At 40.6% G+C, this 19,897-nt stretch overlaps 1 protein-coding gene across 1 annotated transcript in view; it reads right to left on the minus strand.

Annotated features, from left to right (window-relative positions):
* Positions 1-5,069: 5,069 nt before the first annotated feature.
* The window catches only part of TASP1 (taspase 1), a 264,833-nt gene continuing 250,005 nt past the window's right edge, over positions 5,070-19,897 (minus strand). The window contains exon 14 of the mRNA XM_073878472.1: positions 5,070-6,067. Within this exon, the coding sequence (XP_073734573.1) occupies positions 5,975-6,067 (93 nt within the window). The 3' untranslated portion in view covers positions 5,070-5,974. The remainder of the gene's footprint in view (positions 6,068-19,897) is intronic.

The following is a 19,897-nucleotide window of genomic DNA, read 5'->3' on the forward strand; positions in this document are numbered from 1 at the left end:
AGCAGAGGAAAAGACCCCGAGCCTGCATGGAAAAAGAAGGAAGCTCATCAGCTCAGCCCCCAGCTCACACTCCAGCTGAATACAGCATACCCATGACTACTGGCAAGAGTCACAGAAAACCCACTGGGTGAAGCCAAGCCTAGTTGACACAACTGTGAGAAAACAAAATAGTTGTTGTTTAAATTACTAAGATTTAGGGAGGCTTGTTATGCAACAACAGATACATAAAATAAAAAAAAAATGACTCCAAGAATTTTGGCCTGAGCACCCAGAATGATGGACTTACCATTAACTAGATGGAAAAGGCTGCTAGTGAACAGGTTAGGGGAAAAAACTTGGGTGGACAGATTAAAATCTTACTACTTATAAATGAAGAAGAATATATTTTTCTTAATATATTAGAAGAACACAATCTTCTGGGATGCCTGGGTGGCTCAGTCATTAAGCGTCTGCCTTCAGCTCAGGTCATGATCCCGGGGGTCCTGGGATAGAGCCCCGCATCAGGCTCCCTGCTCCGTGGGAGGCCTGCTTCTCCCTCTCCCTCTCCCCCTGCTTGTGTTCCCTCTCTCTCTCTCTCTGTGTGTGTGTTTCTGTCAAATAAATAAATAAAATCTTAAAAAAAAAAAAAACACCACAATTGTCTATCTTTTAAGCATTGCTGGATTTTCCAAGGCCAGGAAAGGCCATTTGAGGAGCAACCTTTTGGACCTCCAGCATAACGGCAACAGCAGTGATTAAAGGAATTGTTTAGATTTTTTTTTCTATCCAGGTTCTGAAGCCCTGCTGACAATCAGTGAAATCCCCATCAGGGCCAAGAAACCCTAGCCCAGTGTTTCCAGCTTTGCCACTGTGGTTTCAGGGCTTTGGTGACTCGACCACGTAAAGGAGAAACCACCGTGCTTGCTTTCCCTGCCGCTTTCTGCAACTGGTCACAGTGAACCACCCTGGGCTTGGCTGATGGGCTTCTGGAAGCTGAGTGCACAGCCTTGGAGGGAGGCCCTTGCCAGTTTTAGATTTAATCCTTCCTGTGGCCATACACTTCAGAGACAGCAATATGTGGGCACAGAAAAACTGCCTGGTCACTTTGGTCTGCCTGTAGGTCTCCGATGATAGGCATCTGGACTAATATAAACTTAAACCCAAATTAAGTGTTGGGGAAAAGCAATGTATTCCTTAAGAATTCTTAATGCCCCAGAGCAAATATTAAAGGATTACTTTTATGGTGTCAACCTCCCGCTCATTTACTCCCAACCTGTATAGCCTACTGCGTTTACCCACCCACATCTCCTTCCCCTGCTTAATCAGGATTTGGGAATGGTTTAGGATATAGCTAAAGTAAAACAAATTAATCATATTCACAGGGGCTTATTTCTTCTGGGCTCAACCTTTTCTTGGGCTAGTGTTCCTGGGATGGAGGAGTAGCTTCCACACATAGTCCCCTTTTGGTTCTCCACACCATGACTCACCACTGGAACCTTAAGTTGGATGGGAGACTGGGCTTCATGGCACAAAGGAATTCACAACGTTGAACAATTGTAGGGTTTATGTCAGAAAAAAAGTGGATGTGCTTGACTCAATAAACATTTTGTTTTCAGAAAAATGTTGGGAGGCATTTTTAAAAAAAAATTAACCATAAAATTACATTGGTGATATCCAGGCTTGAGAAATGACATTCTGAAAGTGGGTGCCATATTGGTTGTTATAGTGTGGTCATCATGGAGATGTGTTCATGACGTGGGGGGACACTGGCTACCACTGTTTGGGTCTTTTCAAATCTCTTAAAAGTCATCACACACCTTTGGCTATGGTTTCTTCTGAGTACCAGTAACATGATTCCAGATTCTTTCCCTTGAGGAATTCCTCACTCCTTGATGGACTGCTGCTCTTCAGCTTGTTTTTTCCCCACCTCCTTAAAAGTATGCGCCTGTCTCCAGCTGTCTGGTGCCTGCCATTACTGACCAAGCTGTGAACTTCCTTCCACTTCTGTGGCACAACCAACCTTACCACCTGGAGAATGTTCAATCAGATATGACGGATGAAGACGGTTCATCAGGAGCACAAGGCAGGAAGAGACTCCAGTGCAGGGCCCAAGCAGACTGGTGAGTCCACCCTCTCAGCAGAAGAGGGTATAAAGGCCCATCAGGTCCTCCTGGCCAAGGAGAATGGAATGTTTCTTAGTTTCAAGTCCCCAGGAAGCAACCCTGGGACAAGGTGGCAAATGCAAGTAGTTCATCTGGGAGATGACCCCAGGACACACAAATAGGGGAACAAAGAAGGGTACTGGGAAGGGAAGAAGGCCAACATGAGGTGTATTCATAAGTCAACTACCACAGAGGGCAACTGAAGCTTAACTTCTGTGGGAAATCTCAAAAACAGTGTGAAACACGTACCCCAGACTTATACCACCCAAGAAGCAAGGCAGTGAGTATATTTATACAAATTCTGTTCATCACTGGTTGAGAATTGCTATTGAGGCATGCTGATTCCCAGGCATTTCTAGCCTGCTGTGTGCAGGGGCAGCTTTCTGTAGTTCCAGAACAAGTCCTCAGGCGTAGAGGTGCAGATGCCAGCCTCCAACTGTTGTCTGGGGCACTCTAAACTGGAGAATTGATGGGCAGTGACAGTGGTCTGCTCCAGACCCTTGCTCAGTTGGCTTTCACTGGCAAATCAGACCTTGCCACGGTGCTCACTGTGCGGACCTGTGGCCAGAGGAAGCAGACGCTGACTGTACCGTTAGGACTGGGGATGGGTTTCTACAGAAGTCTTAGGATAGAATATAGGTACTGAACAGCACTAGCTGAACCAATAATAAATGAGGTAATTCTTGTAAGTCTGGACATCCTTCTGTGACATTCTTAAGTGAAACAGCAGGTTATGTAAACCCATTTCGGTGTTAAAAACTTAGAAAATTCATGCATGAAAAGTCTGTAAGAATATAAGAAAAAGTGTTATTAACTGTTGTCTCTAGGGAAGTGGGGTTATGAGTTAATCTTTTTTTGGTTTGTTTTTTGCTTATCTATTTTCTGATGTTTTGTAATGAGCATGAATTGCTTTTATAATAACAATGACTGGATTTTTTTTTAATGCCACAATAATACAATCTCAAGATTCAAGAATAATTTCAGGACGTTTCTAAATGTTCCCTTCTTCACACCCTCCTTTCCTCCCTCCCCCTTACCTGTGCTTCGAAACAGAATTACAACCCTGCTTATTTGCAGGTGACTGCAATGTACCATCACCACTCTCAAACATGGGACAAAGTGAGCAATTAGGCAAAAAAGACTTTTGAGCAGCCAAAGAGAAGTCCCCACAGCCGCAAGCTAAAAGTCATCCATTTTGCTCACAGACAAGCATTTAGGACTTACTTACATGTACTTTGTACACAATTCTAACAGACACTGCTCTCAGACTTCAACTTCACAGTTCAAAGCAGCAGGGAAAAAGGGAGGAAGGGCCTGCCCTCATCAGACACACACAGGGCAGTGAGAAGAGGCAGAGCTGCCAAGTGAGGGGGGGGCCTAGACAAGGCCTTCAGACCTCAGCACTGGGCATGGGCACTGTGGGTGCCTGCAGGTAGAGCACATGCCCTCCATCTCCTCGCCACTTCCAGAAAACTCCCATTTCCAAACCCAGAGCAGAATCACAGGGATGGCCTTGAGGAATCCAGACCAGGCTTACTTATACTCAAGAGAACCAAGCATCCAATGATCAGGGCTTGAAAAGAAGCAGAAGATAGGCATACAGTAAAGATCATCCGTGTTAAAATACTGCTTCAGCATCTTGGTGATATAAGCCAGACTAGGGAATGAGGTTCCTTTCTTATCTGTTTGTTTTGACCCTTTCTACTTTTGTGTGAAATGAGGTCGATTATTCTCTGGTTCCAGGATCTGCTCTTTAATATCTGATCTGATCACTAAGGAACTTATACCACCCATTACGTTTTTGCCTTCATGATTCTGAGTATCACTTTTTTTTTTTTTTTTTTTTTTTTTTGCCTCCTGGTTTGACACTATTCCTTAAATTAAAAAAAAAAATAGGAATTGGAGAATAAAGTCTTAACAAACTGTTTTTGGAGGGGCTGGGCTCTTTTATACTGACCAGTTTTTAAACTCTTCATAAAAGGGGTTTTTAACAAGCCCAAACTTTTAAATATGAGTAGAATAAAGTCAAAAGAAGATGAAAAGAAATGGCATTCCTGGTGAAGTAGGTCAGATGATTTTCAGACTCCAAAGTGTCCTGATAGTTTTATGTGATCCAGTCCAGTTCCTCAAAAAACCCTGCCAACAGGTAACAGGTCTTTGAAAGCTTTTGAAGCCAAAGGCTCCCCACCAGCCAGCCCATCGCTTACTACGTTCTCAGCCTCATTAAGAATGAGAAACAGATACCACGGCACCAACCCGTCTACGGGAACACAGCGAAACAAATGTAATTGCCTGTACAAGGAATATAAATCAGCAACTCCCAAATCATTCATATTTACACCCACTCCATTTTGGTTGTCTTTCCTTTATAATTTGGCCATACATCGATGTCAAGTGTATAATTTCATCTGGGGCTTTATCAGTTACCGCCCAGAGCCATGATTATATGGTGCAGAGAACTTCCTCTCCCTGAGCAAGGCTATCTTTAGTATCTTCTTGATAGCTACTTCTTACACATAAAATCAAAAGAAAAGTCTTGGTTTCCTTATGTGGCTCCACAATCACTAAATATAACATTTAGAAGCAATTTATCAACTGAAACCCTTGGGTTTTCAGCTGCCACTACAATTTTCCAAAGCAGAGTGTTCTTATCCCTTCCCTTTGTTATTTTTTTTATCAACCTGCAATAAAAATTTTAGGGATCTTGATACTGATCATTCAATCATGAACGAAGTTCAACTTTCATCTTGTTAAGTGTCCAGCCTAACTGCACAAAGACTGCTTTTGAACTATCAGAATCATAGCAAAAAAAGATAAAGGTATGATTTCTGGAAGAAGTAACTTTTTACAAACAAAATAAAAAATGGCTCTCCAATCTAGGATCCCAAAGATAATTTATTAGTCTGAGAAGAGGAGTCACACACTATACCCAGTAATATGCTTCTTTTATTTTTGTGCCTTTATCTTAAAAATATATTTAAACAAGAAACAAAGATAATATTGAATTTTCCCATAAATTTTGCTTTCTTATTTACAGTGTTACATTGTAAATAACATTCCATTATACACAAATTAAGGACTGTGCATTCCTGTATGTTCTCTTTACATATTCTTTCATTATATAGTACATATAGCTCGAAGATATGCAGTATTTAAGCTTAGAAAAGCTTGAGGAAAGAAGTACAAACTTTATCAATAAGACTATTATTTAAAAAGGTTCTGACCTTAATTCTCTGCTAGATTGTTTCACTGAAACCATTCTTTGTTAAAGAAAAATGCCCCATATGAGGGATGAGAATAACAGTTTAAGTTACCACAGGATCCACTTAAACTGGTTAACAAATAAAAACACTTTATCACTTAGTACTGTTATTAAATGGAGCACTACCACTGTCAAATCATTTAAACAAGTAGATTTACTCTTCAGTTCAGACACACCACATCAACGACAGCTGGTACCTCTGTATGAAATCAAAAATGTTTCCTTTTTAACTTTAGGTTTTACTTGTAAACAGTAAAGCACACATTTTGTAAAGATGATTTAATCATTCCTGGTCGTAGGTTACACAATAAGGAGCTTGTATTTCATCGAGGGAGAAGCAGGCACACGCACTGCACGCGCGCGCACACGTGCGCACTCAGTCCTGCCCACCTGCCGAAGACCCGCACGTCACTAAGCGCTAACTGCAGCAGCACTAGTGTCGCGAGCCGTGCACGAGGCTGCAAAGAGGAATTATAAAATGGCGAAGATAAAACATCCAACTTCAGTTAAAATCCCCGAAACGCTCAGGCTCTGAAATGCCTCTCAGACGCTTCATGCTCAGCCTGAAGGGTCAGTTCACTGGGCTCTCCAGGCGGCAAACCCCGCCTTCGATTGCCACGGACTGTCCCGCCACCGCACCAGGAGGGAGTCTCGAAATGTGAGTCTGCAGAGAGGGAGACAGGAGAACGTTAGAAGTGCCAGCGGTGTCCTCCCATAAACGACAAGGGCGGAGGAAATACCAGAATGCCACAGCCTCTCTTTGCTTCTCAGGATCTACACACCCTGAGGGTGGTAACCTTTAAGTGCAGAGAGATCCTGTTTGGTCAAATCTCGCAGGGGATGTTTACTGAGCATCTACTACGTGCTAAGCACAGCACTGGCAACGGCAAGTACAGAATGAACACTATAGCTAAGGCTCCTGAGAGCACAGAACTTATAATTTAGTCATGAATTCAGAAGAGTAATTAATTGTTTTAAGGCCAACTTTATCAAGCATATTCTAGTTCTCTGAAAACTAATAATTTATATACATTTTGTCTTCCAAAGCAACTGAGAATACCTGATTCACGTTTACATTTTATTCCCTAAGGGATCTGAATAGCTTGCAAAAATTCAGATAATTCAACAACCTACAAAGTGAGGCAATGAGACTGAAAGAAAAACAGAAGCTTACAAAATAAGGTAAAGACAGGCATGAGATTAACACACAAAATCTCGCCTGAGTTCTGTACCCATGCTAGAGGCAGCCTGCTGCCCCATCTCTCAGCTTCCTCATTCCATGACCAGAGAGTTGGTTCATGTGTGTCCAGGATCACAACAAACCCAACCGCTCAGAAGGGAATAACAGTTCCTGGTACAAGGCCTGGGAACTATCTCTCTTATGGGGCTTCATACACAGTAGGTACCACGTTCAGTGGGTGTATGAAGACATCAGCTGTACCAAGAGGAGTTTTGTAGGGCCGAGGGTAAACTTTACTCAAAGGACGCTGCCCTGATGGAAGATTGTAAAAGCTGTTCCATAAGGGGTCAGGATGATGTCAGCCAGGAATTCCTTTTTTTGATGACCTGGCTTAATCCAGGGATAGATAAATGTCGGGAGCTTCTAAGAAGAACAGAAGGACCACATATCCCTTAGGTAATCCTCTCTAATTCTGCTACTCTAAACAAGTTTTTCCTAAGGACTGAACAGAAGTGAGTTCGAGCCCCGGGTGAAGCTGTTTGGACGAAGCTAGCGAAGTGGCCAAGCCTAGAGTGGGAATGATGTCCTCTCATGCAAGCAAATATGAAACAAGCCTATGTTTTAGATGGAATGACAGCTAAGCTAACTGATTCGTAGTTGGAGGGTAGACAGTATTCTTGAATCTCACTGTGCAAGTCCTATTAGAGGAGCTAACGTTAAGTCAACAATTTGGAAAGTTCTAGAGAATAGGAACTGTTCTCTGGGCCCTGAGTTCTTCTGTGTGCAAGGCAGGAAGCAACCTCTAACCTACAAGGGTGAAGTCTATTGCCTTAGCTAGAGAGCTGGGTGAGGTAGTCTCTGTGGTATCTCCTGGGACACAAGTATCAGTGAGTTCACTCACTAGGCTCATGCTTCTGGGAACCGTGCCCCAGAATCTGGGCTCATTATTACATCTGAGGGCCAAACTTGGATCTCACCATATGGATACACTGTACCTGAGGAGCCCATAGTAGGAAAGCTTGTGGCTCTATTGTTTCTTTATTCCTCATTTAACCTACCCTGAGTTAGGACAGGGTGCTTTGTTTAATTCTGCTACCCAGCAGTCTTTGCCACACCAGGCACAAAAATCTCAATTCTCCCAATTCTCAGGGTTCAATATTGATGGACCTACTTTTATTCTTCCAGGAATTCCTTAACATGAGGTGAAAGAGAATTTTTTCCCCTAGTTATCATTTTTTTTAAGGTTCTTCTAAACAAAACAAAACAAAACAAATCCCTGAAAGAATAGAAGTCCCTCGGTCAATTTCATCCCTAATCTCACCCTTTCCAGTCATGAATACAGTCATGCAGCTATGACAGGGATCAAGAATGAGGCAGAACCCCAGTGGAAAACGGTATGGGGACTCCTCAAAGAATTAAACATAAAACTACCATATGATCCAACAATTCCACTTATGGCTATATACCCCCAAACAAGTGAAAGCAGGGACCCTACAGCCAGAAGGTGGAAACAACCCAAGAGTTCATAAACAAAATGTGACATATAGTACATACATGCAATGGAATATTATTCAGCCCTAAAAAGGAAGGAAACTCTGACACATGCTACAACATGGATGAACTTTGAAGACATTATGCTAAGTGAAATAAGCCAGATATAAGAGAACAAATATTGTAAGATTACACTTATATAAGATATCTATTAGTCAAGTTCATAGAGACAGGAAATAGGACGGTGGTTGCCAAGGGTTGGGGGAGGGGGAATGGGCAGTCACTGTTTACTGGGTACAAATTTTCAGTTTGAGAAGATGAAAAAGTTCTGGAGATGGATGGTAGTGATGGTTACACAACAACATGAATGTACTAAATGCCACTGAACTGTGCATTCAAAAATGGTGAAAATGGTAAATTTTTTAATGTATATTCTACCATAATAATAATAAAGAAAAGAATAAAGCAGAAATGACAATTTCCTACCTGGTCGAGAATAATACTCCACATGATAGCATTAAGAAAAGAGGCTAGCTAGGAATGAATCTACAGTGCAGACCCCCGTAGAAGAAACATCAACACCATCAGGTTCTGTTCACAAATAGATTGGAATTCTCTAGTCAGGCTGTTAAAATATCTGTCCCCTAAGAGAGAAGCTCACAGGAAAATCTGTCTTCATGTTTCCCAGAGATCCAGGGAGAGTCCAATGGGACCTCATGGCAGGCCTGGTCATCCAGGCATTAGAGAATAAATTAATTGTTTAAAGATCAAAGCGTGAACATATGTCCAAGCAGATGGCCTGCAACTTGACCAGGGGGATGCTGGTCTTAAAGCAACTGATTTCCTGCTGACCAAGGAAAAGACCAGAGCTAGAAGGAAGAAATTCTTGCCCTACGGACCAGGGGACTTGATAGCAATCCCTTGAGATTTACAAATTCCCAGATGGCCAATTCAAACTTATCTCTGACACTCCCCCAACCAGGTTTATGATAGAAGAACATCTAAATAAACTATGCTAAGCTACAAGGCATCAAGGAGAGTTAGGAAGGAAAAGAAAAAGGACTGGAAAAGATGACAGTGGTCTTGAGGTATCTGTTAACAGTACATGGACAAAATGCTTCAAAAACAGGTTTGTATAAATTTTGCTGTTTACATAAGACAGAAATGCTCAACTAGACAAACTAGTTAAGATTAACTCCTCAGGATTACCCCCTCACCAAATCATCTAGTCAAGAGGGATTTTGCAATTACAGAACACATTGGCGTGATCTTGGTGTTGAGAGCAATAAAATGGTTAACCATCTGTCCCAATGACAGTACTTCCCCAGCTTCACCCATCAACATGATCTCCTGACTCATCAGAAAATAACTGCCCTTGGTCTGAAAACATTTGAGCCAGGATGTATTTGAAGCTTTCTGTGGAAATTTCAATGGAGCATCAAATCACATTATGAACAGTGGGAGCTGTTTAAGAGAATGTTTTATATGAGTATTCATCCTGAAATGCTCTTTTAGAGAAGTGGGTTGGAATTCCTCTTGTGGCTGAAAAGAGACCATTTTCTACAATGAACTTATATGTCAGCATTGAAAAGTGCAATAAAGTATTTTACATTGTCTAAGGACTCTGTAGACTCTCGGGTACCCTACAAGCATTAAGAATTTAACAAGGTGTCTTAAAACCATTTAAATACCAATGTACTTTTATGAAAATTAAGAACTAATGATAAATAGCACATAAAAATCATATATGAAAAAGCAGCAGATGAGTTCATTTTGGGTTGTTCTCCTCCACTTCTTGTTGCATGCTCTACTCATATACCTGTCTAACCATGATTCCATGTCTCCAATGTCCTTTTCTGGGTCTTTCTCAAGTAAAGACTTCCCTGACTGGATCCTCAACTCAATCTAGAAGCTCTTCTTCTAGCTTTTGTGGCACCCATCTGAGCATTTCTTGTCCTGTTATTAACTGTCTTGGTTCTTGGTCTGCTTTGAATTTTTAGCTTCTGTAAGTGAAAGTCAATAGGAGGCAGGAGCTGGTCTTACACAGTCCTCTGTTTTCCTTGCACCTGTCAAAGTGCTTGACCCAGAAGGCACTCTGGAAATGCTTACCGAGTGAAGTGACTACAATACACCCTCAACGGGTTATACTTATGAATGCATAAAGAATCTCAAGTGTTTTAACTAGTATGACCAGCCAGTTTGATTAAAAAGTCAAACTAGTTTGTCATAGCAGATTCTTTAAAATAGATTTTTTTTTAGACTGACTAAACTTTTCCATTTTCCAAGTGATTGTGTTGTTAGAACAGAGATGGAGCTTTAGATTTCTCAGATGCTAACAGCTCCATACCAGTGGAACCCACTGGCTTTACACTTACAATTCTCTGCTTTCTCACTAATTCCCTGACCAACATACAAAGATCCTTTGAGGTTAACATTCCTTGAAGAATTATAAATTATAAATTATACTTATAAATTAAATTATTATAAATTATAAATTATAAATTAAACTAATTCAAAGCCAATATTCTTATGCCTATATCTTGTTACAAAATCAAACATATTGTATAACAAATTTAGTCTAAGATTTTAAAATGAGAAAGTTAAAGAAAAAATATCATAGAAATTGTATAATCCCTTGATGTCTTAATCACAATCTAAGTAGTAGCTGAGACTTCCTATCATTCATATTCATGTCTTTAAATCTCTTAAGACCACCTTAGTGACTGTTCTTTTGTGGTTTCTAGGAAAATTCGAAGCACACGATTTAACTTTAAAAGTCTCAAAGCCTTTATTTAGTGGTTATATTTTAATCCATCTTTCCACTCTTAGGAGAATTGTTGAGATCTACCACAAAAGTCAAGGGAAGAGACTCTTAAACAAGTTATTATCCTCTTTTGGTGGGATCAGGAAAATAAAATCTGGACAGACATGATCCAAGAAAAGCCTTGGAAATATTTTATTCATTGGTTTCATAATTCTGAGGGCTTGGTTTTCTGTTTTTTAAAAATAGAGCTTGAAGCAAGATAGTACTGTCAAAGCAATACAGGCATTTACAAATAGAATAAATGACATGGAGAAAACATTACACACAGAGAGACTTAAGAAATGGTATTTCAAAACACATAGGAGGTATTTTCATCCACCAGAAGCTTAAAAAGTACATGTAATATATAACATATCATGTCCAATTCTGAAGTTAAATCTACAGAGCCCGTTTATCATGATGGCTATGTGCATGGGTTACAGAATCAGAGCATCTTGGGTGCTGGGGCATTTCCTCTTCTTCCTGGACACATTGAGGGACTACATTTCCCAGCTTCCTTTCAGTTAGCTGTGGCTCCATGACTGAATCAGGCCAGTGGACTAGAGTGCTATGTGCCACTAACAGGCCTGGCAGAAAATCTTCTTCTTTTTTTTTTTAATAATTTTTATTGTTATGTTAATCACCTCAAAGGATCTTTGTGTGTTGGTCAGGGAATTAGTGAGAAAGCAGAGAATTGTAAGTGTAAAGCCAGTGGGTTCCACTGGTATGGAGCTGTTAGCATCTGAGAAATCTAAAGCTCCATCTCTGTTCTAACTACACAATCACTTGGAAATTACATCATTAGTTTTTGATGTAGTGTTCCATGATTCATTGTTTGTGCATAACACCCACTGCTCCAAGCAGAACGTGCCCTCTTTAATACCCATCACCAGGCTAACCCATCCCCTCACCCCCCCTCCCCTCTAGAACCCTCAGTTTGTTTTTCAGAGTCCATCGTCTCTCATGGTTCGTCTCCCCCTCCGACCCACTCCCCTTCATTCTTCCCCTATCTTCTTCTTCTTTTTTTTTTCTTAACATATATTGCATTATTTGTTTCAGAAGTACAAATCCGTGATTCATCAGTCTTGTACAATTCACAGCGCTCACCATAGCACATACCCTCCCCAATGTCTATCACCCAGCCACCCAACCCCTCCCACCCCCACCACTACAGAAACCCTCAGTTTGTTTCCTGAGATTAAGAATTCCTCATATCGGTGAGGTCATATGATACATGTCTTTCTCTGATTGACTTATTTCACTCAGCATAACACCCTCCAGTTCCATCCACATCGTGACTTATTTCACTCAGCATAACACCCTCCAGTTCCATCCACGTCGTTGCAAATGGCAAAAATCTCATTCCTTTTGATGGCTGCATAATATTCCATTGTGTATATATACCACATCTTCTTTAGCCATTCATCTGTCAATGGACATCTTGGCTCTTTCCACAGTTTGGCTATTGTGGACATTGCTGCTATAAACATTGAGGTGTACGTACCCCTTCGGATCCCTACATTTGTATCTTTGTGCTAAATACCCAGTAGTGCAATTGCTGGATCGTATGGTAGCTCTATTTTCAACTGTTTGAGGAACCTCCATACTGTTTTCCAGAGGGGTTGCACCAGCTTGCATTCCCACCAACAGTGTAGGAGGGTTCCCTTTTCTCCACATCCCCGCCAACATCTATCGTTTCCTGACTTGTTCATTTTAGCCATTCTGACGGGTGTGAGGTGGTATCTCATTGAGGTTTTGATTTGGATTTCCCTGATGCCGAGCAACGTTGAGCACTTTTTCATGTGTCTTTTGGCCATTTGGATGTCTTCTTTGGAAAAATGTCTGTTCATGTCTTCTGCCCATTTCATGATTGGATTATTTGTTCTTTGGGTGTTGAGTTTGATAAGTTCTTTATAGATTTTGGATACTAGCCCTTTATCTGATATATCATTTGCAAATATTTGGCAGAAAATCCTCTTATGCATCATTCTCCATACTCTTTCTCTGATGACCTTGAGGCCCACGTGCTGTAAGGAGCCTGAGACTCTGGTTCACAACTTGGAGGAGAGCCTGCTACTAATCACAATCCCCAATTTGAATTTTGTGGGAATAAGAAACACACTTCTTATTGTGTTTGAGCAACTATACATTTTGGGGTTTCCTTCTTAGAGCAGCTGGTGCTATCTTAACCAGTAATGGTTCAACACAGGCCTCTGCACTTTCTAGCTGTGTAACCTCTGCGGGCTATGTGACTTCTCAGGGCCCCATCTCTAAAATGAACATAATAGTAGCATTTATGATCAGGTTGATAAGGACTACATGAGGTATTGCATGCAATGAAAATACATGTTAACTGATATAAGATTATTATTATTCAAACAAACACATAGCCATAGAATAAAACATCATACGGCAAAATCTCTATTGTAAGATTACTGGATATCCAAGAATTGGAGAATTCAATTTTAAAAGTTTGATAGTCTGCAAAAATAGAATGAGGTATTTTAAAGAAAAATTAGCTGCATGCTAAAAGGTAAGGTTCAAGAAAATGGACATTTTTAGGTCAGTATTTTTGATGGTGCTATTTTGCTGCTACCGATAAAAATAATTAACAATTGCTGAGTACTTAGTAACTGCTAAAGGTTTGTATATATCTGTTTGCTATATAACTAATCTTCTAAGTCTCAAAAACAGTGGATATATTTGGGTGCTACAGAGAAAACCAAAATGGTAGAATACTGGCGAAATGCCTTCTAAGAACATGTGGCATTGAGGGAAGACAAGTACAGCCATATAAAGTGATTAGAAAACTATTAACAAAAGCACATAACCATGTACTAGAAGGGTAGAATACTCCAAAGTGTGTTTTCTAACACCAGTAAGCAATTAATTCTATACTGCCAATATTGATCAGGGGTCCTACAGCTGAACTCAATGCTGACACTGTTTACCAGGAGATAGTGTCAGATCCTATAGGTTAAGGGCTCAGTACCACAAGACTGTTCCTCCTTCCCAATCCAGACACCAATCACAAGTCCAGATTGATGGACCTACCCACAATAAATGGCAGGTTCCCACAACCTCTCCTCAAGTTTGCTAATTTGCTAGAGTGGGTCACAGAACTCAAGAAAACAGTTTACTTACTAAATTACTGGTTTATTGTAAAAGTATATAATTCAGGAGCAGCCAGATGGAAGAGATGCATAGAGCAAGGTAGCTGGGAAGCAGCTCAGAGCTTCCATGCCTTCCCCAAACATGCCATTGTCCCGGCATCTCCATGTGTTCACCATCTCCACCTTACGGGGTTTTTCTGGACGCTTTATTACATAGGCATGACTAACTAAATTACTGGCTATTAGTGACTGAGCTCAACCTTCAGCCCTTCACCTCTCCCTGGACATTGGGGGATCTGGCTGAAAGTTCCAACTCTTAATCACATGGTTGGCTCCCCTGGCAACCAACACCCATCCTTAGGTTACCTTGGGGTTTTCCAAAAGTTGCCTCATTAACATAAGCTCAGGTCTGGTTGAAAGTGGCATGTCATGAGTAACGAGACACCCATTTCACCTTTATGGATGTAATTCGATTTTAGGAACTGAGGACAAAAGACCAAATATTATAACAAAATATGATCCCACTGCTCTTAATGTTTATGATATTCCAAGGGTTTTGAAAGCTGTGAGTCAGGAACCATGAAGGAAGATCAAATATACATTTCTTATGATAAATCACAATATCACAGATACCCAACCATAAATGTCATAGGAAGTCAGGAGTGAGAAAATGGATGTGGATCACAGAATCGAGGAAGACATTCCAGAGGCCCTGGCACTGGAAGGCAAGTAGAACAGCAGCACAGAGGGATAGAAAAATGATATGTTGGACCTTAGGAAGGGAGAGCTGACAGGTTTATTTGGTTTGAGACACACAGTTTTTCCAACTTTTAAAAATAGAAAATATTTTTAAATGCAGGAGTTGTACAAAAGCATCTTGATTTCTAGCTTCTCTTGAAAAATTTGGCAACCCTTGATTCCTTCACTGGGGTGAAGTCGTAGCTACCTTCTTAAAGTACATTTTTGGCAAGAATTTTCTACAGGTGGGGCTGTTCTTCCTGCAGAGTATGTTCAGAGGCACCCAGTATCTAGTGATCCTCTTTCTGTGGGTTTGATCCACTGGGTTCCGGTAGTGGCAGCCTGATCCTTCCATAGGAAATTCCCCCAACCTTTTGCCCAATGGTTTTAGTGGCCACTGATAATCATTACTTAGACCCCTTATTTCATGAGGGAGTTCCCAAAGGATGGTTTCCTGTCATTCTCACTACATTAAGAGCTGAAATTCTTCTATGAAGAACTTTCTCTCATCAACTTTTTGCTATTCTAAAACAAAGTTTATATAAGAAAGGAAGGATAAATATTTGATTTTCCACAGCCTTTCCAGGGTGCAAATAATAAACTTCCAAAAGTGGCCAATCACTCCCCCCCCCATCATTTTTTGTGGTGTTAAGAAATCAGTTTTTTTTTTAAAGATTTTTTATTTATTTTTATTTGACACAGAGATAGTGAGAGAGAGAGCATAAGCAGGGGGAGCGACAGGTAGGCAGAGGGAGAGGGAGAAGCAGGCTTCCTGCTGAGCAGGGAGCCCGATGCGGGGCTTGATCCCAGGACCCTGGGGTCATGACCTGAGCCAAAGGCAGCCGCTTAACAGACTGAGCCACCCAGGCGCCCCTAGAAATCAGTTTTGTTAGAAGAAAGATGGTAGGAGATTAAAGAGGGAACATGGTTGGGGAGGTAGGGATAGAAAGAGAAGGTACAGCATTTTACCTCTTCATTCATTCCAGCTAAAGGCCAATTCTTCTATATTTTATTTAAAAAGAGAGAGAGAAACAAAAGAATTATAAGAGCTACTTCCAAACTGCCAATGCAAAAGAAACCACATATCTGGCTGGACTGGCTTGCTAGCTCTGTTGTGGATGACTTATCTGTACACTCATCTCTTTTAAGTCAAATACAGTACCTTATAGAATGAATTAGCTCCTTCTGGACTGACATAAAATAAGTGTTGCTGTCAGTTAATATTGTAAAGTTTGCTCAAGATCAATTTGACTATTTAGCAGAAAGTTCTTTCATCAAAGTGAACTGGGTGTTAAGATAGTATATGAGTCTGCTTAAGGCTTCCCTAACAAAATACCTCAGGCTGGGTGCCTTAAAGAACATCAGCTTATTTTCTTACAGATCAAGATATCAAGAGGTTTAGTTTTTCTGAGGCCTCTCTCCTTGGCTTATAGGTGGTCTTTTCTCTATCACGGCATCCCTAGTGTCTCTTCCTCTTCTGATAAGGACCCTGAGTCCTACTGAATTAGGGCCACACCCTTATGTTCATTTACCTTAATCACCTCATTAAAGGCCGTACCTCCACATATAGTCACATTCCGGGTTAAGGCTTCAAGACATGAATTTGGGCGCTGGGGTGGGAACACAATTCAGTCCATAATAGGACCAGTCCATAACAGATACAGATCTTAAAATGATACGGAGTAAAATCCAACAATGCCCCATAGGTTCTGGTCTCCATTAGTTCTCTGAGCTGAACTCCTCCTGCTCTCCCCACTTTGCTTGGTCCTCTCTCTCTCCACTTGCCTCCTTGCTGTTAGGCAACCACACAGCACACCCCAACTTTAAGGCTATTACGGATACTGTTCTCACTGCCCAGAAAGCTCTTCCACCCAATGTCCCTGTCGCTCACTCGCTCAACCCTGCCGATCTGTACTCCAAAGCCGCCTATTCAGGAAGGGTTACGCTGGCCCCTGGCCCTGAATCTCACTACATCACCCTCTGTCCTTACTGCTAACTAACCAGCCATTTACTTTGCTCCTTTATCTTATTTTTTTAATTTAATTTTATCTTATTCATTTCTTGTCTCTCCCACTGGGACATAAACTCCATGAGGGCAGGGAGTTTATCTCTTTGTTCATTGCTTTTTCCTCAGTTCCTAAAGGATACTCTGGTATATGGGAGGGGTTCAGTATATTTGGTAAATGAATAAAGGCCTTTTTTTTTTTAATGAGGGTTGGGAAACAAGAGTACAAACTGCAAATTAGACATTTTGTATTTCTTAATTTTATATTTTATAGTTTTTAATTATAGTTTGTTATAATTTTTAATATTTATGGAAATGAAACAATCAAAATGATATTGAAGTTGTGGACCTCAAAAAAGTCTGAAAATAAAAGCCTGCAGATTTCCCAAGACTGACACAGTATGGTCCAACAGATTCTGTTCATTCATTTACACCAGAATTGCACTGTCAGCACGTATATCCTCTTCTTTTAGAGAGAGATCAACAGACATCAGTTACCTAAACAGTGGTCAAGGGGGGCTGTGTGCCTTGTGTGTCTCTTATGTTAGGCCACATTAATAACATTTTGATGAAGTCAGCATGAGGAGAGATACGGAAAACACTACAGCAACCTTTTTTGCACGAGCATTTTCCCTTCTGGAAAGCAGGACTCTAGCCTAGTGAGACATCAGTGCCTCCTGCTCAATCTTTACCAGGAGCATCTGAGGAGACAGATAGTCTTTTTCCCTACCATTTTCCTTTGTCCTGTTAATTCTGACTTACTTTTCAAACTGTTGAGTCCTCGGTAATAGATTTTTCCATCTACTAATGGTGTCACATGAACTTTCTTAATATACTATGGAATAATGTGTGTATTTCATAGAATAAAGACCCATTTAGATACAGGCTAGGTTTGTCTTCTGTATTTATCACTGTGCTACTCAGGGCATGGAAATTCAGTACTGTGAGGTGGCTCTGTTGGCTGAACATATCTTATGTCCTTACATAAGGACATTCTTACCTGATGTGATAATAGTCACTCTGTGCTTTCTTTTACTGGAACAAATGTGACAGACCTTAAATGACCGATTCCAGGGAGAAGGGCAGGGGAAGTGTGTCTGGTTGGCTTTTATTGCTTTGTTTCTATTATGGGCATTTCTCCCCCCTTAATGAGTGAGTCAGGAGACACCACCACCCCCTCCTTCTCCCAGAAGTTCCCTGCCCACTGCTTTCAAGAGCTGTCTTTCAAGGAGATATAACTTCTGAATAAGTATATTCTGAGCATTCTTTGTGTGTGGCATTAAACCTCGGAATGTAGTTTACTGCTCCAAAAATAGTCTGGTCTTTAGATTTCATCCTGAAAGCAGATGTCCTCAAGTAGTTGATGGTGTCACATGAACCTGCTTAATACAGTCCAGAATAATGTGTATATTTTATAGAGCAAAAACCGATTTACCTATAGGTCATAAGTTCTGCTGCTCACTTCCTAAGCCTCTGTGATACTGAGAAAGTCAGTGAAGTCTCTGAGTTATAAAATGAGGACTTTGGGTTAGATTACCTCTAGAATAGCCCCTCAAGCTGTTTTTTTTTAATTTAATTTTATTATGTTAGTCATCATACATCATTAGTTTTTGATGTAGTGATCCACGATTCATTATTTTCGTATAACACCCAGTGCTCCATGCAGTACGTGCCCTCCTTAATACCCATCACCAGGCTAACCCCTCCCCTGCCCCCCTCCCCTCTAGAACCCTCAGTTTGTTTCTCAGAGTCCCTAGTCTCTCATGGTTCATCTCTACTTCTGATTTCCCCCCTTCATTTTTCCCTTCCTTCTCCTAATGTCCTCCCTGCTATTCCTTATGTTCCACAAATAAGTAAAACCATATGATAATTGACTTTCTCTGCTTGACTTATTTCACTTAGAGTAATCTCCTCCAGTCCCATCCATGTTGATGTAAAAGCTGGGTATTCATCCTTTCTGATGGCTGAGTAATATTCCATTGTATGTATGGACCACATCTTCTTTATCCATTCATCTGTTGAAGGGCATCTCGGCTCTTTCCACAGTTTGGCTATTGTGGACACTGCTGCTATGACCATTGATGTGCACAGGACCCTTCTTTTCACTACATCTGTGTCTTTGGGGTAAATACCCAGGAGTGCAATTGCTGGGTCATAGGGTAGCTCTATTTTTAATTTTTTGAGGAACCTCCACACTGTTTGCATTCACACCAACAGTATAAGAGTGTTCCCCTTTCTCCACAATCTCTCCAACATTTGTTGTTTCTTGCCCTGTCAATTTTTGCCATTCTAACTGGTGTAAGGTGGTATCTCAATGTGGTTTTAATTTGAATTCCCCTGATGGCTAATGATGATGATGAACATTTTTTATGTGTCTTTTAGCCATTTGTATGTCTTCTTCAGAGAAGTGTCTGTTCATGTCTTCTGCCCATTTTTTGACTTGATTATTTGCAAATCAATCAATGTGATAGAACACATTAATAAGAGGAGAGAGAAGAACCATATGGTCCTCTCAATTGATGCAGAAAAAGCATTTGACAAAATACAGCATCCTTTCCTGATCAAAACTCTTCAGAGTATGGGGAATGTCCCTCTGGAACATTCCTCAAGTTCATAAAATCCATCTATGAAAAACCCGCAGCAAATATCAACCTCAATGGGGAAAAGCTGAGAGCCTTTCCCTTAAGATCAGGAACATGTCAAGGATGCCCACTCTTGCCACTATTGTTCAACATAGTACTAGAAGTCCTAGCAACAGCAATCAGACAACAAAAAGAAATAAAAGGTAATCAAATTGGCAAAGAAGAAGTCAAACTCTCTTTTCACAGATGACATGATACTTTATGTGGAAAACCCAAAGACTCCACCCCCAAATTACTAGAACTCATACAGCAATTCAGTAATGTGGCAGGATACAAAATCAATACATAGAAATCAGTTGCTTTCTTATACACTAATAATGCAACTGTAGCAAGAGAAATTAGAGAAATGATTCCATTTACAATAGCACCAAAACCCATTAAGATACCTTGGAATAAACCTAACCAAAGAGGTAAAGGATCTATACTCTAGGAACTACAGAACACTCATGAAAGAAACTGAAGAAGACACAAAAATATGGAAAAACATTCCGTGCTCATGGATCAGAATAAACATCGTTAAAA

This window comes from Callorhinus ursinus, unplaced genomic scaffold (genome assembly GCF_003265705.2).
Source record: "Callorhinus ursinus isolate GAN/ISIS: 27379988/994484 unplaced genomic scaffold, GSC_fseal_2.0 scaffold29, whole genome shotgun sequence".
Lineage (NCBI taxonomy): Eukaryota > Metazoa > Chordata > Mammalia > Carnivora > Otariidae > Callorhinus > Callorhinus ursinus.